The 23519-nt window shown below is 34.5% G+C and overlaps 1 protein-coding gene and 1 pseudogene across 1 annotated transcript in view; both read left to right on the forward strand.

Moving 5' to 3' along the window:
- The window catches only part of LOC129248494 (homeotic protein deformed), a 59364-nt gene extending 50847 nt beyond the window's left edge, over positions 1–8517 (forward strand). Inside the window, exons 4-5 of the mRNA XM_054888059.1 lie at positions 607–1001; positions 8078–8517. Of these exons, the coding sequence (XP_054744034.1) occupies positions 607–1001; positions 8078–8470 (788 nt within the window). The 3' untranslated portion in view covers positions 8471–8517. The remainder of the gene's footprint in view (positions 1–606; positions 1002–8077) is intronic.
- A 13458-nt stretch (positions 8518–21975) lies between these two features.
- Positions 21976–22723, forward strand: LOC129244707 (proteasome subunit alpha type-3-like; annotated as a pseudogene).
- Positions 22724–23519: the final 796 nt, after the last annotated feature.

A 23519-nucleotide genomic window follows, 5' to 3' on the forward strand; every position in this document is an offset into this window, starting at 1 on the left:
TTTCTTTTAAGCTGTATACTTAGTTATCAGTTATTGTCCGCTTTTTCTTCGCGCCCTTCACATTTTTGATGTTGATTAATTGTACTGCTGCATAAAAACTCGCTTTGCACTGGCCGTTTGGCCTTTCCACGAGTGATGGCGACTGCGACAGAGGCATCAATTGCCACACCTTTCGCGTAAAAATGAACAACTGTGTCCGCTTACTGACAAAGTTAAATTAAAAATTTTCACCGTAGCCAAGAAGTCAGTACACATTTTGTTAAATTTGATTGACTGCGAGAACATTTGGCACCGCCATCTACTTGTAAAGTAAGAATAGATAAGACAATGCGTATGGCTTAAGGGAGTTGCGCGGAGTTCGTAGCATTCAGCTGTCGTATTAATTTGATGTCTTCAAACGCTAAAAGCGGTTATTTCTGTAAAACAAAATAATCTCGAAATTTAAACATTTGTTATTTGCAGTCTATTGTATTTATTGCGGTATGGTGAATTTCTAATATTAACAATACTGCAGCGAAACTCTAATTAATTATACCTAAAACTTTTCTAATTTTTAAATTAAACTAACATAAATAACTTTTTAAAATTTAATTGTGATATTTTTAGCTAATGGTTCCTATCAGCCGGGCATGGAGCCGAAACGTCAGCGCACCGCCTACACTCGCCATCAGATACTCGAACTCGAAAAAGAATTCCACTATAATCGTTATCTCACTCGTCGTAGACGCATCGAAATCGCACATACGTTGGTGTTGTCGGAGCGGCAAATAAAAATATGGTTCCAGAATCGACGCATGAAGTGGAAAAAAGATAATAAATTGCCAAATACGAAGAATGTGAGGAAGAAGACGGTAGACGCAAACGGAAATCCAACACCGGTAGCGCCGAAGAAACCAAAAAGGGTTAGCGCAAAAAAACAGGCGCAGCAACAGCAGCGGCAACTACAACAAACTACTCAGCAACAGTCGCAACAGCAACAACAACCGCCGGTAATAAATGAGGTAAGGTGAAACAATTTACTTAACTGTATTAGGGTTGTTCTCATTTTGAACTAAAAAGTGAAATTATAGGTTTCCAAACATGTTTCTCAATGTAAGTTTTGTAGAACCAGCGTTGGGCATTTTTACACTACCACCACTTCAGTAGAATATATCAACTTTTATTTATATCATTATCACAAACGGAATTCGATTTGAAGAATTCGGCGAACAAATTAGCAGCATTATCCTTGCCTATCCTTATCGTAGACCGTAATGGTGAGCATGACTTTTTCGATTGTATGAAGGTCCAAAAAATCCAAAGGATTCGACTTAATATTAGTCTAGAAATTGAGATGTGGTATATTTCGCTTTAGGCAGGGTTTAGCGTATGAGGTTTCTTTTTGTTTTTAAAACCCTTTGCTGTTGATTTGAATTGTTTTATTTATTTGATTTTGTTATTGATATTGATGTATTCCAATATACTTTGGGTAAAAATTTAGTATTTTAAAAAATTTATAATGATAAAATAATTTAAAAATAATAATCTGGGTATTAAAATTCCGTATACAAATCTGCTTGGGCCATAATATAGTTTTTAGGTACTCTGAAGAAGAAAGTGTATATTGGGATTTTACTTACATTTTTTTTTGTTATTATAAACTCAAAAAGAAGTAAAAACCAACTGGCTATTCAACAATAACAATGAATAAACGCTATTCGTGATATAATTTTGACTGTCGTTAGCGGTTAGTAAGTAATAGAGGTGGAACAAACAAACATTCTGCGCACTTGCATATCGGCAACCACTCATTGACAGTTATGATGTCGAGATTGTAAGAGACTGCGTTTATCTAGAAACCAGCAATAACGCCGATAACAATGCCTTGAAATCTAACGAAGAATCTCCCTTGCCAACAAGTACTACTTTGGAGTAAGTAAGCAATTGAGTAGTAAAGTCCTCGCTCGACGAACGAAACTAACACTCTACAAGGTTCTCATCATGCCCGTCCTATCGTATGGCGCTGAAGCTTTTACGATGACAATATCCGATGAAACGTCCCTTGGAGTGTTCGACAAAAAGATTCTGCGTAAGATTTTTGGACCTTTGTACGTTGCTGACGGCGAGTATCATAGGTGATAGAGCAATGATTCGTATATGCTTTACGACGACATAGACATAGCGCAGCGAATAAAGATCCAACGGCTTCGTTGGCTAGGTCATGTCGGCCGAATGGATACAAACACTCCGACTGTGAAAGGAACAGGTGAGGAGGAAGACCTCCTCTGCGTTGGAAAGATCAGGTACAAAAGAACTTGCCTTCACTTGGTGTTTTCAACTGGCGCCAGTTATCATGAGAAAGAAACGACTGGTGCGCTTTGTTCTACTCGGCCAAAATCGCTTTAGCGGTTATCGGGCCAAACAAGAAGAAGAAAAGTAATACAGGTACATTTTGCGACGACTTTTTCAGATTTACCAATTTTACCTTTTTTACCAGCTTTCCGGTAGAATTCTGTTGGACTGTTGTTAAGGAAAGAAGGCGTTGTACGCGATAGAAAGCTTGAATTACAACTTAATTGTATAATTTTTGGCGGCTCAAATTCACTGATATCCCTAATCTCTAAAGTAGGGTCATGAAAATGTCTACTAAGATTTTTAAAGTTATGAAATTAATAAATAAAGATTTTGCGTTTGGCTGAGATTTTCCAAGGATTTTCCAAGGGTCCATCTACAAAAGTACCGTTTAAGGTCGCTTATTGTTTTAGTTGATTATATGTATTATTGCGTGTGTATTGTTGCTTTACAAATACTTCCATCTTACCGAGTGAAGTAAGGAAATCATTCAAGATTTTCAAAGCACAAACACCAATCAAAATTCGTTGAATTTTTTTTTGAAGATTCTTGGATATGTAAAGATTTCGTCAATTAAGATGTCCTCAAGGAACCTTCATGAGATTTTATTCACTCCTAGTGGTTTGTTTTGTATGAGGGTTGAGCACAAAATAACAAGTCATATATAGTAAATTTAGCGGGGATCCAAAATTGGACATGGTGGGAGAGAGTGGGCAGAATACATTTAGCAGTTAACCATTAGGCATTTACCTAATCTCGCCTAATAGCTTGCACATGCGCCCCACGGACCCTTCACCGTTGGCTTTGAGCAGCTCTGTCGGTATACCGTCGGGCCAAAAGCCTTTGTTAGAAACGTTAGATAACATGAAAAAGAACAAAATTCGTTAATTTTATTTTCGCTGGTTTGCTTGGTGCTTTCAGTATCTGATCGGCCCCTTAGTATTAAAATAGCCTATAAATTTTTTGATGTTTTGAGAAAATGAATTTCAAACTTTTTGTCGAAAGTAGCTCTCACTCAAATCTCGTTATGCCTGTAAATATTTATTATTTTTTGACTGACGTTTTGACCCACTTTGTGGAACTAGAATTTGACAAAATTTTGACCACATATAAAATCGACGATGGAAAATCCAAAAATTCAATAAAAAAATAATAGTCTATGAGCACATAGGCTATTGTTATACTAAGGGGACGAGATGTAGTGCTTTTTGGATATTAAAACGGCAAAAAAAAAAACAAAAGTGATTTACTGCCTATTTCCCGTTTTAGTGTTTTTTGTTTCTCTGAAATCAAATGCAATCAACGTGCATTTCTCATAGATATTTAAAAACCTGAAATAATTTGAAATATTTAATGCTTTGCCATCACTGATTTTACAAAAATCTAATAATTTAGGTGCACTCAAATGAATCCAAGCTCAAGCAATCCTTTGAAAATGTGGCAATGAGGCTCTCGTCTCTGCCATACTTAAATGCATAATTGAATAATGCATATTTTGAAAGAATACTTTGAAATGAAGAATTTTGAAAGGGAAATTCTATAGTCTTAGACTAATACGATTCTTATTCAACAGTATTTTATAATATATTATAAGAAACTTTTAGAAATACGCCAGATCGATAGCCACAGCTGTTAGTTTATTTAGTCTTGCAATGCAACTGTTTATAACTATACAAAAAAAAAAAAATAAATAATTGGCGCGTACACTTCTATTAGGTGTTTGGCCGAGCTCCTCCTCCTATTTGTGGTGTGCGTCTTGATGTTGTTCCACAAATGGAGGGACCTACAGTTTCAAGCCGACTCCGAACGGCTGATATTTTTTTATGACGAGCTTTTTTCATGGCAGAAATACACTCGGAGGTTTGCCATTGCCTGCCGAAAGGCGACCGCTATTAGACATTTTTTTTTCTTCATTTTTGGTGTTTCACCGAGATTCGAACCAACGTTCTCTCTGTGAATTCCGAATGGTAATCACGCACCAACCCATTCGGCTACGGCGGCCGCCTGTTTATAATTATATTTCGTATAAATAACTAAATAGTCAAAATCGTAGCAGTTTCGTTCAGTAAAGTAGTGCATTGCTCTAAGAGAAAATGATTGTTGTGACATTTATTATATGACAGGCGATATAAATTACCACATCGATAGTAAAAACGTTTACTAAAATTCAAAATTCAAAGCCAATTTTATGGCCACATTTGATTTTTATGAATTTTTTATAACTTGGGCCACATCGGTAAAACGGTTCCTCAGGAGTCCTATATTACCCATTTAACATATATTATATATACAACACATATATACGTATATTCATATACCCAATAAAAATAAGCACAATGAATATAAAATAGATACATAGCAAAAATTTAAAAATTAAGATTTAAATGTAATTACTTAACATTGAAAGGCATCAATAATGCAGACGAAAAACATAATTACATATAAAGAAATATAGAGAATGTTGCCTGTTTTGAATGTTGAACGAAACTTAAAAAAAAATTGTTGAGAAAAACAAATTTTTAAAACAGAATAAGCTAAGCAAAACAAAAATAAAAATTTCTACTAATGAAGATTTCAATTGAATTATATTCGTTTTTAAAGCAAAGTATAAAAAATTTACATATACATAAGCACATATTTACAAAAACCCAAGACATGGTCTTCCATGGAATAACATATACATACATATTAAATATTATTATATTTAAAAGTAGAAGCCAAAATTCTAAAAACAAAAGCTTTTATTTAATTTATTTAGTTCGAATTGAATGACTTTACAAAAGAAAAAAAAAATTATAAGTATTTTTGGCTTATTATGTCTAATACTCAAACGAGTTCCTGGGCGCGCTCTCAGGCCAAAATGAGCCAGTCTCGGATGCAAATATAAGAAAAGCTTTCAATTTTTTCACCTCATTGCAATAGGTTCAAGAGAAATTGTGGCAAATATCGTTAGAAAGCAGTGTAAACTTGCCTACAAGTTTTTTAAAATGGGCCTGGGAAAACCTTTAACCGCAGAATAAAAATGATAAATTAGAGCGTTTATGGAATCCTGCTTAAACCATCGACATATCGCGAAGAAAACTGGTCGCAGCCAAAATGTGGTCAACATTTTTTTAAAAAATAACTTAAGCTATGGAGAAAATATTAAAGGAGGTACGTGCAAGGTGGAATCCGTTGTTAGTACTAGCCTGGCTATATTAAAACGCATCATCTAAAGTGATTAGCATGCAAAAGGACTGAAAGTAAGGAAAAACCACCCCTTAACGCATCTGAAATCCTGCTGCCTTCAGTTCTGCCGCGAAATGGTTTTCTCAGGCGAAAGATTTTAAAAAATCATTTATAATAATAATAATTTTTTTACAGGAACCAGATGGCTGTAATTATTATTTCCATGATACGCGAAAAAGTCATTTGACTTGCCTACATATTATAATAGCGAAGGTGGTGTTGTGTGTTTAGTTTCATACCTCAAGAATGAATGCAAAGCGCCACAAAGGCATACTTGAGAAAGCTTTTCCACCTTTTACTACCGCTTTCGGTCAATTTTCATGGAAAATTTGTCCCTTAAAGTCAATTTGGTAATAAGGAAGCTTTAATAGCGGCCATAAAACAAGGTTGGGTTGAAATTTCTTTGGAAACCTTAGAGAAATTGTGTATATCACTTCCAAATACACTTTATGAAGCAATATTAAATAAGGATACCCCATATAAAATATTCGGAATCAGAGTTCAAATGAGTTTAAGTTGGCTATATTTTCTTATTATTAATCTTTATTGGTATTTTGTATACTCTATTTTACACTTATTTAATTCTATTACAATTTTAACTTAAATATTTTTGATTTATAAAGATTGGTGTTTTTAATATAATCTTCCCAATTTCTACTGAATATGTTCACTTCATATAATATTATGCTCATTGTTTGTGTAAATCCTAATAAAGGGTGATTTTTTAAGAGCTATAGGAAAGTTTTCAAAAAAACACACGTAAAATTCAGAAAAATGCATGCAATTTTTATTTAAATCGATAGTACAGTCCATATAATTTAATGTTTGAAGATTATTTCAAGCAAATGTTGACCGCGACTGCGCTTCAGCTTGACATGAGCTTTAACATAGCCCCACAAAAAATAATCTAAAGGCGTTATATCGCACGATCTGGGTGGCCAATTGAAAGGTCCCGAACGTGAAATAAAATGTTCACCGAACTCGCCTCTCAACAACTCCATTGTTATGCGTGCGTGTGGCATGTGACACCGTCTTGCTGAAACCACATGTCATTCAAGTCAAGCTCTTGCATTTTGGGCAAAAAAAAGTTGGATATCATTTCACGGTAGCGCTCACCATTCACAATTACGTTACGATTCGCAGCATCTTTGAAGAAGTACGGTCAAATGATACCTCCAGCCCATAAACCGCACCAAACTGTGAACTTTTCTGGATATATTGGAAGCTCTTGCAATTCTTCTGGCTAATCTTCACTCAAAAATCGACAATTCTGCTTATTTACGTACCCATTGATCCAAAAATGAACTTCGTCGCTGAACACAATTTTTCGATAAAAAATTGCATCTTCGGCCAACTTTCCAAAAGCCCATTCACCAAAAATTCTGCGTTGCGGTAGGTCGTTCGGCTTCAATTCTTGCCCCAGCTGTATTTTGAAAGGCCTCACACCTAAATCCTTTCGCAAAATTTTCCACTTTGTTGAGTAACAGAGGCCCGATTCCTGCGAACGGCGACGAATCGATAATTGATGGTCATCATTAACACTGGCCGATACAGCTGCGATATTTTCTTCAGTTCGCACTCTACGTAAGCGTGTTGGTGATTTGATGTCCAATAATGTAAATTTGGTTCTAAATTTAGTCACATTAACTGGTCGATTAAACTGACCATAAAATGGAAGAAGGGCGCGATAAACTTTCTTAACAGAACACGCATTTTTATAATAAAATGCACAGTCTAAATATTCAGCCACAAAATAAGTTTGCTTTTCAATACTTTGCCACTCTTTTTAGGTAGTCTACTGCAGGTAGTCTACTGTATTAATGATCCTCCTCCTAATGTAGCACTAGTGTAACCCAATGAGGTCAACTAATATTATCACAATTAAATTTATTCTTTAGATATTTACACATAGAGTGTAATTCGTTGGCAGATATTTCGCGAAATTCAAAAACTATTCATTTAATTTCCCTGCAATGTCTAAATCTGATATTTTCTATAGGGTTTTGTGTAAGCCTTACACTTGACTCAAAAAACTAATTACATTTATTTAATATTTTCGCTTAAACAAGCTATTTTTTATATACATAGTAATTTTTTCATTTTGCATAGCAATTTTTTCTTTCTTTTTTTGTGTATTCAATTCACTGTTCTCCATTATCTAAAAGTTTTGTCCTATGATACGCCTTCATTTAAAAGCACTGCATCTATTCTGATGATCTACAAATTTATTAAATTATTCCAATTAAAATTATTTTGTTAAATCATCCCTCCTTTTTTAAAAAAAATATTTTAATTAAAATATTCCTTGTTGCTTAATCTAAAAACTGAAAAATCCACAAATTTTCCTTGTTCTATTTTTTGCATAATCCACATTTTAATCTAAGAAATGCTTTGGGCCTTGGCTTCCATACTTACTACCGAATATTTTCATTGAATTATTTTGTACTTTTTATCTTTTTACCCATTATTCGCATTTCTAGTTTAAATCTCTTGTATTTTTCCTCTTATTGACTTTCAGTGCATACGAACGGATAGCCTAGAAAGCATCGGCGACGTAAGCTCTTCTCTGGGGAATACGTCGTATATGCCCTTACCTAATGATGCGGCGAATTTGCTTAGCGCCCCAACGCTTCACCAGCACCCATGCAATAATAGCAATACTAACGGAAGTGGCAATTACAATGGATCTCAACAACAACAGCAGCAGCAACTACCAAATAGCCATACGAATGGTGGTGTTAATGTTCCTGGTAGCTTGCAAGCGACCGCCAACGCCAACAATCAAATGCATGCGAGTCTACATCCCGACGCTCAACATGTCCACGCATCACTTCCGCCACCACAACAGCAACCAGATATGATGGCGAATCTGCAACACATAAAACAAGATTATGATCTGACTACACTGTAGAAATCAAGAGCATGGGATAGACGTTTGGGATAAGGTTCTTAAACTATAATTAATTAATTCATTTCGATTGAGTGGTGAATCTAATTTGCAAATATATTATAGTATTTAAATGAGAGTCATTTTTTTCTGAAGCTGCGAAAAAATTAACCACGATAACTTAAACGGCGAGGCTCATCGTGGTTCAATTGCCAGTTTTATATAAAGCTACGCAAAACTGTTTTTTTGTATTTAAGTATTTCTTGTTATTAAAATAGTTAAACAAAACTAAATAAGTTATTGGGTACGAAGAGCGCATGTAATACATACTTATTTATATGAGGAATTGTTATTAAGTGTATATACATAACTATATGTACTTGTATATATATTTGTATATCCTTATATCAACATATTATGTGAATAAATAAGTTTATGCAAGGTGGCGCAAAATTAATCGTCATATCGAAAGATATTATAATTTCTGCAAGTGGCGCCGTACGTCAATCATATTCGACACTTGTTAAATAGCAGGAGTATACAAACAGACAAGATGCTCGACTCGAACAGACGAAAAAACATCAACCAGACGACGGGCTACGCAAATGTAAATCATAGCACGGACCTTACAGCGAATTTTAGAGAAAGACTTACGCATATTAGTGTAGAAATAGTGCAAACCGTTCATCAGTTAATGCCTGCTGATCGTTGGTGGTGTGTGAATTAATGTTAAATCATCCTCAACCTTAACAACGAAGAGGACGATTTTGTATTGAAACTGTCATCAGGAGCGACGAAGTACATTTTCACTTAAGCGATTACGTCAATAAGCAAATTCTTCGTTCTTGAAGCACTGAAAATAGGCGTGTGATAGACAAAGAATTCTTTCATCCACTCAAAACCATTGTGTGGTGCGGCGTTCCGGCGCAAGGAGTATTTGGGACGTATTTTTTTGACGACGTCATCTGGCTACAGGGCCTTGATAAACGACTTCCTCCCGTTTTTGCGAGCAGTTATCGCCGAAAATCTTGCGAAAATTCATTGAGCGGACACAAATGTGTATCAGTACTGGCGGCAGGCAATTGTCGGATATCATCTTTTCCACTTAAAAGAAAAAATTTTAAAGATCCAAATAAAGATTTCCATCACTCGAAATCATTTTTTTTATTTAGTAAAAAGTTACACAAAAATAATTTGGATGATTAATTTTGCGTTACTTTGTACATACAATACATGAAAGTTCAAATTAAGTATACTATGTAAGTACATATGTATATAGCATACTTGCAACCAACATAGTTGTATTCTTTACATCCATATATGTATATGTTCAAATTGCCTCTTTTAAAAGTGGCCAAAAGCAGATTCGGGAAATGCAGTGAATTAGTTAAGTAACAATATCAATGTACATAGATACATACAATTATCTGAGGAATTTTGGCCTACCAAGCACCAAACAACAGGATTTGAATGCTCTATGCCTTCATAGCTATAGCTAGGGACACGATATCATATTTAAAGTATGCATTGATACTCACATAAGGTATCGTTCTACATAATTTGGATATTCATTAATTTTGAATTGAAAAGACTGATACCGAAAATAAAGAATTATATGTGTGCACGCTCATAAGTAAGAGTTTGCACATGACGAGACAGGCTAGCGTCCTGGAGGAGTACATATTTCATCCCCTAAAGATTCTTAATTAGCTATTCGGAGCCGACTAAAACTAAAAGGGTCCCGGTGGTCCAGAGCTCAAAAATTTAGGGTATTTTCAGGAATTTTTTTACAATCAAAAAATGAAAAACGATATTTAAATTTTTTAGGCTTTTTATTTAGTTTCTTTTACTTACAAAAATGAAAAAAAGATTGTTAATCTTAATTTAAAAAATGGCGCTAAAGTTAACCCTCCCGAAAAATTGGACCTGTATTGCCCATTTAGGCTCTTCTATTTATCTAAAACACAAAAACGACTCTAGCTACATATGTCCAAATTACAAAATGGCGCGGTTTTGAATTTGACAGTTTTTTAATCGAAAAAATACGAAATAATTGAAATAATAATATAATTCTTGTACGAGCGATAACCATTGATGTTGTGAGCAACTTATTAAAATTTCAAACGATTCGGTTGAATAGTTTTTTTTTTTGACAACACCAGGCTGAAAACAATCGTTTCGAGATAAATGAGTTTAAAGTTTGAGGTACAGGAGCGAGCGTACCGCTCTGTACCTATGTAGTTAATGGGCTATAGAAGCTATAATATTGGGAATTTCCGCATGAAAATTTCACAGTATATTCTTTAGATACTATACTTTCGAAATATTGGAAAAACAAAAAATCGATTTTTAAAATTTCTAGACCACCGGGTCCTCTTAAGGCAGGTTTTCAACTTGTAAAACAAACACAACTAAAACACTTTTTAAAGTAAATTTAATATACTATTATAAATATTAAAAGACCTTACGATTTTTAGAGCTTAAGGAAACCAATTTCAATATTGTCTCGCATATAATTTAAACGAATTGAATTAGAAATTTTTTTAAATTAATTTTTACTAATTTAAGTTAAAAAAAGGTTGTGTTTCATTTTGATATTTTAAAAAAAAAAACATTTATTAAAAAAAAGGTTGTGTTTCATTTTGATATTTTTCAAAAAAAAAAAATTTATTTTAAAAGTTGGATTTCCTGCAATTCTTACGTTTTTTTGAATATCTTTACTTAGTACTCTAAAGTAGCACTAGAATTTCTTTGGTCCTATTTTTTTTAAAGCGCACGAAATACCAATTAACAGAAAAGGCGTTTGTAGTGGTTGCTCGGCAGACAATTGCAAATGCAAATCTCCATCTGTATTTTGGACAAGAAAACACTCCTCATAAAAAGCCCCATCTGCGTAAAACTGTAGGTCTCTCCAATTGTAGAAAGACGCATATCAAAAATAGGAGGAGTAGCCAATTATATATACAACATATATATATATATATATATATCTATAAATTATATAGACGAAACTCCGATTTTCTCGAACTCCCATGGCTGTAAAACTGTAGGCGTCAAGAATTACAAAGGAACAATGCGTACAAAGGGCTTTTCACGCTAAATGACATCTTTCTGATAAATTATTAGTATTTATTAATTCTTCCAGGATATGTTTTTCTGAAACTAGGTAGACAATAGCAAAATAGCAAAACTCCATGTGCAAATCTACTATGTAAAAGTTTCTCTAAACTACCATCTACGTTTCAGCGACATAAGACCATAGACCCGTTCAATTGTGAAATAACATCAAGCGTACACCACAAACGGGAGAGGAAGTTTAGCCAAACACTTAATAATGGGATTTGTCTACAACGTAGTATTGTATGCTAACCAAAACTACATAAGCTGACATTATTTACATACGTTAATAAACCGAGCTTTCGCCACTTACATATATACAAACCGCTCAAGCATTTTGACCAGTTTTGACAACTTTTTGTTTGCTTTTCTTTCATAATTTTCATTGATCTTTTATTAAATTCATAAAAATTTTGTTTATTTTATTATTCAAAAAATATCATATCAATCAAAGTTTCGAGCACTGTACAAAATTTATAAGAACTTGATAAAACTCATTCAAAATTTCAAACATTTTCATAGGAATTAATAAAAAATTGCATTACGAAGTTCAAGTTGGAAGTGTTTAAACTCTTTGATTTTAGCACATTTATTCTCTTGTTCTTCTTCTTAGCATCACAGTTCTTGATGAACCGTTGCTTCATTCACGAGCCATCTCCTCCATCGGATTATCTAAGTTTGTCGAATTTTTCTAATTCTATATTACAATAATACAAAATTTTAAGATTGAATTTATATGTTTTTTGTTAAGATTGAGCTACAGTCTCTTAATAAAATAATAAACACTATAAACAAGAAACTTAGTCATAACTGGTAAACATTTTGATTTGATTTGCTACCACTTTGTCTCGAGCACATACATTTCCACAAAAAGAGTTAAATGTTAATCAAATAATATTCTAACTATTCTTAAAGTTATGTGTGCTCATAATGTTGAAAAGGGTAAGAATAGCTAGGGTGGTTTCATATCTCCCTTTCCCAAGAGCTATAGAATATAGAGCTCGGAAAAGCATCTACACACGAATTACGAACCAGTCAAAATCTTATTATTTTCCCGATTGAAATTTATCGTATAAACTCACAATTAAAAATGATAATATCAACAAAAAACTTTGAAATCTATCCAAATAGCTTGCTTGTGTGCAACACAGAGAAACACTAATGAAATGCCATAACTGCTAGGAAAATAAAAGCTTTGTATTTTAACTCAGATATACTCGTTATTTACTACAAAAAAGTTAAACACAGTCCGTACTTTTCGTAAAATGTTCCATTTTTTTAAATTGTAAATAGAGCAGAGTTAGGTAGAACAACGAATAAATTCTAAAAAAACAGCAAAAGAGATACACTTTGCTTTTTTTTCGGATGTATGGAGGGAAGGTTCAATTTTGGTCAATAATCGTTTTTAGACGGGACCAAAATTCTACAAGCTATAGCTATTTGAAAATCTAAATAAGAAAATGAAAATATGCAAATAGTGCCGAGTTGAGGTTAAAAATGGTGGTAATCAGCGACTTCAAAAATCTCAGAGTGTTCGGTTTGACGATTTGATTGTTTTGCCACATTGATTCCATAAAATATCGTTTTAAAACTATTGAGACATAATATCGGCATTGAATGGTAAAGGGATCGGTTTGGTATCGTATCCGAAAATAGTGTTCCTAGCTATAGTTAAAATAGTCTATTTCTATAAATGTTAAATTAAAATATAATGTTTTTGCAAAAAGTCAGTCCTGAAGTCAACAGTCAAAAGTCCACAGATATGTACTTAAGTTAGAGAGTATATGAGTAGGTAGCTATTTAAGGTATATATGCTGATGTCTTAACTTCCAGCGCACATACATGTGTACATACATACCACACGGATGTATATTATTAATGATTATTTACTTAAATCCACATAGGAAGGACGTAACCTCAAATAAAATAAATTAATTGTATATAATTCTTAATTAAAATTTGATTTATTTGACCTGATTAAATGCTAGATATGTAAGGAAGATGTATACAAAAACTATAGACAATATTAATACCAAATATATTAAAACCAATACTAAATTCAGTTCATTCATTTGTTTTTCCAATTGTGGTGTAGGTGTATAAAAGTGAAGATAAACTTACAGAATTTAATATGTAGTTCTAATGAAACCCTTTGAAATGCTTACTGAACAATACGGGGTAACGCGGTAAGTAAAAAAATAAAATTGTAAGCTTCTACTCACAGAAGCCGTAAATGCAACAGAAATAGTGTAAGCTCAATTCCATAAGAAATACTTAAACATGTAGTGCAAACATTGAAATAATTAAGAGATAAGACTAACAGGTGGGTTGATAACTCCCGGGACTAACAAAGAAAACACTTATTTTTTTTTCAAAATTAGCTTGATTCATTAACGAAATTTCCATCAAGAATAACTCAATTATTTCTACCCCGCTCAAACCTTTCAATACCACTTTTGTAGAATGTCTTTTGCCTCAAAATAGGCCTCAATTTCAGCGATAACCTCTTCATTCGAGCGAAATTTTATATCGGCGAGCAGCCGATAGTCGGCAAGTCTGGCGAATACGGTAGATGTGGGAGCAATTCGAAGTTCGATTCATGTAGCTTTGCCATGTTTTGATTGACTTGTGACACCGTGCGTTGTCTTTCTTTTGAACAGTGAGCAAACGTGGTAGCCACTTTCTCACAATCAAATGTTCATGCAATATAAAGCCAACACCTTCTTCATCACTTTCTGATCATTCAAAACAGTTTTATGGATTTTTTTGAGATTTTGTTTTCTGGTGTTACCCATTTGGACATCTAATGCGTTGTGCATGATGGAGCGGACTCCATTAGCCATTGCTTCGCTTCAACTGTATTTTTTTCCATCAAGAAGCAGTGTAAAAGTAAAACACGAAATTCTTTTTTTTCCATTGAAAATAATTCGTTTTGAAAATAACAATAACTCACGAACTAATGAATAGAATATTATGAAATTTTAACAGCTGCCTTTTGAGGTTAGTACTAACTGAAAAAGAGGCGAATGCAATAAATCTAGTGCCATCTATGTATTAGGCTAGAACATTTCTATAAATTCTAACTTTCCGTTTCTATTTAAAATCACGGTACAAAGTTAAATTTCTAAGAATTTATGTAACTTCTCTATGCTACATAGGTTACTCTAAAGTACATAAAAGTCTATCTTACGTTGAGGATAAGTGATATATTAATTTTTTTTCATGGCCCCAACGGAGTGCGGAGGTTGCTATCGGACTCGCCGCCCGCTCTGGACATGATAGAATAAGTGTTTTTTTCTCTAATAACACTCAGTTCTCGCTTGCTAACAGCAAATCTTTGAATGCATTTCTGACACGGAACTATTTAGCACTCAGAAATGGCATAAAACTCGCGTCATCATCAGTAGTAAAGAAATATCAAGGCGCAAACTACAAATAGGAGAAGAACTCGGCCAAGGCCTATCAAAGGATGTACGGCATTTTATATTTTATAAGCATGTTGGAATCGTAGCTGGGTACTGTACACTACAACAAATTTGCATACTTATCCATTACGTACGTTAAGGTGGAACAAAAGTACATGTAAATTATTTTTAAATTTTTTTGTAATGGCATATCAATTAAAAGTTACCTTTATAAGAGTAATAAAAAATCACAATATATTGCCTTCGCAGGATATTTGTTTGAGGTGCCCCCAGCTTAATCAAATTTTGATAGTTTTTATTAAACTGCATATACCGACACAACTTGTCAACCTCCATTCAAGCTCGTCACTAAAAGTCAAAAAAATTCAAAAATTCCCTTTGTCCTAATGTACACATAAGAATACCGAACAAACACATTTTTCAGGGAATGCAGAAGGTTATGCATGTAGCGTTACCGGTGCTCACTCTCATTGAACTTGTCACTATTAGTTCTTGAAGTGACGTAATTCTAGAGTTTTTTTTTACTATTTTTTGTTCACAAACAACTTTTTTCTTTATAATCTTTATTCCTTGTTTCTTTTCTATTTTCTTCATTCCAACCTACCTTTCATGTTTGATTAAAAAAGCTGACTATTTTGACACATTCCTCTTTATTTCCACGCTCCTCATCTTTAATTAGTTTACGTATTCTATATTTTGCACACATATACAAACACTCGGCATATGCATACTGATAATGATGGCAGATAAGGAGTAGAAACAATAGAGTTTAATAAAACGATTCCCCAGCGCTGCTTACTTTTGGCCGTAGAAAACAACTGTTTTCTTTTGGTTACATACATATTTACACAATACATCGGTTTGTGTGTGTTTGTGCTTGAGTGTATCGACACAATGTTGCCATTGATATTTTTGCATACACACTTTTACACACATCCACGTTGCTTATAAGTTATTTTAATAAAAATTATAATTAAATTATAAAACACCTAATGACAAAGTTTGACTTATTATTTATTTATATTTTAAATTGTTTCTACAGATTTGTTTCATTCTACAATAAATATGTACTATATTTATCCAAGTTTCAAACTTTGTACAAAATGTATAAAAATTAAACAAATTTTCATCAAAATTTCAAGCATTTTCATGGGAATTAAGAAATAATAAATACATCTTTGAAATGGAGCATTAGTACCACTTCAAAATTGAATTAGAATTGGATAGGCTATGCAACTCCATACCCCACAATTTTTTACAAATTCTGACCAAAATGTGAGGAAATTTGATGATTTGTCGAATTTTTATAAATATTATACACAATTTTGAGGCTCCAATGTATGAGGTTTTTGTTATAGAATGCAAAAATAATAAAAATATAAAACAAAAATAATAAAATTAATTGAAACAAAATATATATCAGTATCATTATGTCACTCACTTTATATGCGTAAAAACACATGGACATTTTGACCAGTTTTGGCTATTTCACATCCACTATATTTATTTAGTGTTATATAAGAGTTTAATAAATTATGCAACAAAAACTTGACTGTAAAGCATTTTTTCCATAAATGGTACGTTAAAACTTTTTTTATGGAAGATTATGCCTAGCATCCTCAGCAAAAAAATTTAAAAAATCAACGGTATTTTAGAGTCAGTTGCATACCAAAGCTATTCCTAGAATTGGGATAAAACATTTGAAATTTGAGAGGAAATTTGCATTTTGTTGTATTTATAAAGAGAGATACTTTTCTATAAAATATTAATAGATACTAAATAAATAAAAGTAAAATAGGCCTCCAATTTGTGGTTTGCGTCTTGATGTTGTCATACAGATGGATTGGCCTACAGTTTTATGCCGGTTCTGAACGACTGATGCTTCTTATGAGAATATGGCAAAATGTACTCTTGCTTCCGGAGACAGCCTCTAGGAAAAAAATTTTCTGTAATTTGATGACTCAGGGCCACACAGAAATCAACTCAGCTACGGCGGTCACACGCTACAATTAAATTGGGGAAAGAGACTAATACTAAATACTTATTAACTAATCTACTTAAAATTAAATTGCTGAATTTTTGGCATTGTAGAAAAATAAAGACTAAACCATCATTTACCTTCAACTCTGAGTGGACCGGTGGCATGAAGTCGAAAAAGTGTGTGGATGAAAAAGACAATATGTACATAGTCTAGTAGCCATTTTTGTTGCTGGACAGGGTTCGTAAGCGTGCGCAGTTAATTTAGAAGGCGTTGAAAGTACAAGTATATAAAACTGGCAAGTGTCAGTGACAAGTGTCAAAGTGAGGGAATTGCATTTACTGTGGTTAACGAGCAGAGCCTTCGTCTCGAAGCAGCGAATCAATACAGCAGGGCCAAATTATGTAGAAGTACATAATTATGTGAGCAGAACAGGATATAAAGAAAGTAAAATGAAAGAGTAAATAGGCAACAAGAATAATAGTAGGGCGAAAGTAAATGAAATCAACAAATCTTTAATTCTAACATTTTTGAAATTTGAATAGTTCGTTTGCGAATTAATAGTGTTTTTTTTATATGTATAGGTGACAGTATTTGATATTGTGTGAAGTCATATAACTTTAGTACTTTGAAAGATATTTTTATAAAATTTTGTAGAACTTTTCAAGCTTTGACGGTCTCATGCCCATCGTTGTCCAGTCAATGTCTAGTGTATTGGGCCGCAAATGTTTATTTTCAAACTGTGCAAAGAAATTTTTTATTATTACTCGCGAGGTGAAAAGTTATGTGAAATATTGCAATACGCTACTTAAAAATATAGTTGTGATTAATAAAAAAATATATTTGTATAGTATCATAGCAGGTAATGCAAACCTCTGGAGCACACGCTGCCCTCTAATACAGCCCTGTGCACAATATTAGGCATTCTTGTATTGCATTCCGATTATATCAGAATTTAAATTCAACTAAAAAAATGCAGTAATTGATCAGAGTTAATCCCTTCAAACAAGTTTATACAATAACAAATTTCGCCAACTTTATTAAGAGTTGTCATTCCTCTCTGTCAGTTAATTAGACAACTTTGATCACTGCTATCAGGAGTATTGCCTCCGTCCATTGTAATAATGAGATTAACCGCATCAAACCCTGATTATCGATGCGTTTCAAACAATGATTCTTTAGCACACAATCACATTCACACTATTGACATTGTCAACAATCATCGTCATAGGCGTAGTCATCGTCATCGTCACCGTCATCGCCAAATCGACTGCTCGCGAGCTGATGCAAATGCTGATAATAGCATATGCTAACAAGATTCCTTAATTAAAAATCGATTTTCATGATTAATCACAACCCGTTGGCACCTGTTAGCTTCTGGAAATGTGTTCAACAAGGAGTAACTAACCACACACTCAGCACGCGAAAGGCAAACAGCTTTGCTTGGAAGGTTCCGTCTGCATGAGTGCTTTTAGACACTCGGTGGTATTTTGTGGTAGAGTCGTTCGTTGTCACGCTCGAGTGCACTTGATGGCATATACACACACATACTATATGCACGTATGAGTGGATTGAGCTTCTGGTTGTTGTTGATCATAGCGCTCGAGTTGACTCCATTGCGTTTACGTCATTTGAACTTCGCAGAATTATTTATAACTCCACTCTGTCCAATGCTTTACGCGCATAATGTGGGGATTGCCAATTCAAATCAGAAAGTGGATACATACATACACATGTGTTTGATGGATGAAGGATATCTAACAACCAAGTGACTTTAGAAGTTAGAATAAAGTGCATTTTGATAAGTATGAATTAGGTAATTATTATTCGTTATTTTATTAGTCGACTATAAAGGAGTAAAATATTCTTAGTTCGGCCGCCGCAGCCGAATGGCTTGGAACGTGACTACCATTCGGGTGTGCGTAGGTTCGAATCTCCGTGCATGAACATCAAATAATAGAAACGTTTTTTTCTAATATTGGTCGCCCCTTGGCGTTCGGAGTCGGCTTAAAACGGCATCAAGACGTACACCACAAATTCGAGGAGGGACTCAGCCAAGCACCTAACAGAAGTGGATGCGCCAAATAATTTATTTTGTTTTTTATTTATTAAAATATTCTTACTTACTAGTAATGACAAATTCCAACTCTGTTGGTTTCAGTGACTCAGAATATCATTTCAATGGACACACACACATGTATCAATAGGCATGCAATGTTATCCATTCAACTGTAAAAAAGAAACAACACTTCTGTCACAATGACAACGTGTTAACTTGATCAAACTCGCTTTCTTGCACAAATTTACGCACGCAAACTTATACATAAGTACACAAGCACATACGTACCAATACTCATACTTTGAACAAATATTTCAATACAATCAGTCTACCAGTTTTGGCATTGGATTGTCTTTTGCGAACATGAAAATACTCTTAGTGAATAATTAATCTTTGCGAAAGATCTTCACCACTTCCACCATGACGAAAGAGCGATTCACTGCAAGCAACTTAATATGTGAGTAATATGTAAATATATATGCATACATTCCAACATTTATGTACATCTACCTATGATTGTTATTTGTAAATTACATTTGCAATTGCCAAAGTCAAGCATTAAGTTTTGCTCTTACTTATAGTTCTAGGGCTTTTACTTGTATATATAAATGCATTCATGTTCGTACATACCTTATTTTGGGTAAGTGCATTTTACTGTACGATTTTAGCTTGATAGAATTTCTAAAAAGTTGCATCAAATATTTTATGTAAATACCATAGCCATAGCTGTTTTAATCTACTAAATAAAATACCTACGGATGTTCATGATACAAAGCAGAAAGGTACGACAAGTTTTAATATATTAATATATACAATAATGAAATAAGAGAGAAATCCCCCAATAAAATGGATTTTATATGTATCAGTTTTAAGCCTATTCCGAACAGCAGAGTTTTTATGAGGCGCTTTTTCAGGGCGAAATACACTCGGAGGTTTGCCATTGCCCGCCAAGGGGCTACCAATATTAGAAAAAACGTTTTCTATTATTTGATGTTAATTCGCGGAGATTCGAACCTACGCACCCCCGTATGGTAATCACGCACGAACTCATTCAGCTACGGCGGCCAAATCAATTGGCAATCTTGATTATTTTTATGTAGAATCGTTCATGACATTTATTTTTTAACGATTATTTCTTTCAAATGTTGGCCACAACTGCATCGTAATTCGGCTGTTATCTAATGACTCGCCGGAGGGCTTCGACGGGTATCTCGTAAATAAACCTAGTAATATTGGCTTCCAAAGCCTCAATCGAAGTTGGTTTATTTACAAAGCATTTAGACTTTACATACCGCCACAAATAAAAGTCCAAAGGTGTGATATTACATAATTTTGGTGGGCAATCCACTGGTTCGAGACCAGTCTTGACCATCTTATGGGAACCAAATTCATCGCTCGCAAACAAAACTATCCCAATTAAGTTTTTGCTATTTTCCACTTGTTTTGATAGACTAGTGAATTGGTTGGTTGGTTACTCACTTGTTTACCAGTTATTTACAGCATGACAATATCCAGGTTGTTGACATCTAAGCCAGACAGCTGTTCCAGGCTCTCGAACAGCGGTTTACCCAGGGTTAATATTCTGTCCTTCCATAGGGAGGGCATTCGCAGAGAAAATGGAAGATTGTTTCCTTTTTCTCCGGTTGTTTACAACTGTGACAGTATGTGTTGTGAGGGATGCCCATTTTGGCTGCTTGTTCTCCTATAGACCAAAAGCCAGTTATGACTGCCGTTAGTCTCCAGCCGTCCCGTCGTTTCATGTTTATCAATGTGGACGATTGCTTAAGGTTGTAGGTGGGCCATAACGTTCTGCTAATTTTGCATTTTGTCTGGTCTCTCCATCTACAATCTGCGATTCGGAGGTATTTTAGGGAAATTGCGCTCTTGACTGCATCTAGTGGTGTGAATACCGATTCTGCAAGAGCGATATTCATGACAGATCCTCTTCTTGCCAGTTCGTCCGCTTGTTCATTACCTTCGATGCTCCGATGCACCGGGACCCAGATTAAGGTAACTTTATGGTTTTCGCTCAAGATGGTAAGGCTATTCCTGGTTTGCTCCACTATTTAAAGATTCTTGTAGCTAAACCCAGTGCCGTAATTGCAGCTTGGCTATCCGAAAGAATAGCGATATTGCCCTTAAAAGAGGGATCTGCGATTAGTAGCCTACAAGCTACCCCAATTGCCAGTACTTCCGGCTGAAAGACACTGCAAGCATTAGGGAGACGCACAGATCTTTCAATTTTAAGTCTATGAGAATATATACCAGCTCCAACACCACAATCCATTTTACTGCCATCTGTATAGACTGTAGTGTCGAACTTGTTTAGTGAGAATCCCTTATTCTATTCTATCCGAGATGGAAAGAGATTGACAAAATTTCGGCTGAATGTCACCGTCGGGACGATGTAGTCAGTCCTCTTCGAGGTATACTGGGTTTGACGCAGTAATAGATTGGCATGGTCATTAGCTTTTTCCTTCCAGCGACCCGCTTCATTTAACCTAACCTCATTGTTGCAATCTTCTTGATATGTAGAACGGAATAACGTGTGTCAGGCGTTCAGGGCCTCCCTAGGACATGGTCTGATCGCACCGACTGTTATTGCACAGGCTGATATTTGTATTCTGCTAAGTAATTTGATGTTGTATTCTCTCTCTAGAGCTTTCCACCAAAGTACCGAAACATACGTTAAAATTGGTCGTATAACTGCCTTATACAACTATAATGTATACTTGGGTTGAAGACCCCATCTTCTTCCCAGCATACGTTTACAGGCATATAAAGCGTTTTCTTCTTTCTTTACCCGTTCTTCAATGTTTAATTTCCAGGCAAGTTTATAGTCCAGAATTAACCCTAAGTACTTTGCACTGGGAGAAAGTGAGAGGGTTTGTCCGTTAATGCTTGGTAGAGTAAAAAGAGTAGTGAATTAAACATTAAATAATTAAATAATATGAGTTCAATAGGCGCTGGATACAATTTGCCAGCATATCAAGTTTCTCCCGATGGCCGCGTCTACCAAATTGAATATGCTGGCAAAGACGTGGAAATAAGTGGAACGGTAATTGAATGCGTGGAAAGAACGGTATTGTACTGGCCGTGGAAAAGATTGTTGCCCGTGCATTGTATGAAGATAACACGGCTACCCTCATAATCAAGGTTTAATAAAAATATTGGCATTGCCATTGCTGGTCTGCTGGATATCGCGCCCCAAAGACCTTCCAATTTTCGACAACAATTTGAACGGACAATGTCACTGAAACAGTTAACAGAGCGTGGGTCGGCCTATGTACACGCATACACCTTGTACGCCCATTTGGAGTGTCGGTTATTCTAGCCTCATGGGATGAGAAACAGTAATACAAATCATTTGGACATTTTGCATGTGCCAGCGGAAAAGCTGAACAGCAGGCAAAAACAGAAATAGTGAAATTAAAATTTGCTGAAATGAGCGTAGGCAGAATAATTTAGCACGAGCGCAATGAACTGAGAAATAAAGATTTCCATTTCGAAATCAGTTTGGTGAGTAAAGAAACGAAGGGTCTATATCGCTTGCATCCTCAACCATGGTACGATCAGGCAGTTCAAGCGGGTCTAGCAGCCAAGAATGAAGATGACAGTGATAATGAGATATAATATGATTTTTTAATATATAATCTCAGTTTAGTAATAATCTATTGGATTTTGCTAAAACTGCATAAACGTGCTTTTATTTATTCAAAAAAATACCTAAATGTCAAACCAAAGAAGATCACGGGTTCAATTGCATCAAAAAATTTGAAGAAATATGGGCCGATGATTCCTCCAGTCCATAGGCTGCACCAAACGGTTGCTTTTACTGGATGTGGCTTCGGGTTGCTCTTTAGCCCAAATATGACAATTTTGCTTATTAACGTAGCTATTAAGCCGAAAATGGGCCTCATCGCTGAACTCCATAAGTTGGCCTAAGCGCGTGTACGATTTGTAAACGCATGTACAGGCGTGAGTCTTTCTATGATGAAATGCCAATGAATACTGAAAAAAATGATGTATTTAGTTTGACAATAGTCACGCGTAATCTGTCAAAAACACTGTAATAGAAAGAGTACCTCCAAGCTAATCACCCTTTATTATTATTTCATTAATTAAATAAATTAAATGAACTCAGTTTTAGGCTACATAAGTCGAAGTAAAAGTATCTCGATATAAGCTCTTTATATGGATTATTAGATGCAACACATGGGCCGAAAAGTCCCGAGCGTAACAAAGAAAACATTTAAACATTAAAGCTTTCCCTTTTATTTTTCCTTGCAGAATTAGTTGAAGTACATGATATGATATTTATTGTTTCTCATAATATGGCCCAAATACCACCGCTTTACTGTTATATTTAATACCGTATCGGGTACATTTGTTAAACAACACAAGCTTTGCTTGGTCACATACTCTTATGATCGTAGCAGAACTGAAAAAAATGTATCGAGGTTTTTCTTTTTTGTCTCCATGTTGGATTTCTGT

Source organism: Anastrepha obliqua, chromosome 1 (genome assembly GCF_027943255.1).
Source record: "Anastrepha obliqua isolate idAnaObli1 chromosome 1, idAnaObli1_1.0, whole genome shotgun sequence".
NCBI classification, from domain to species: Eukaryota; Metazoa; Arthropoda; class Insecta; order Diptera; family Tephritidae; genus Anastrepha; species Anastrepha obliqua.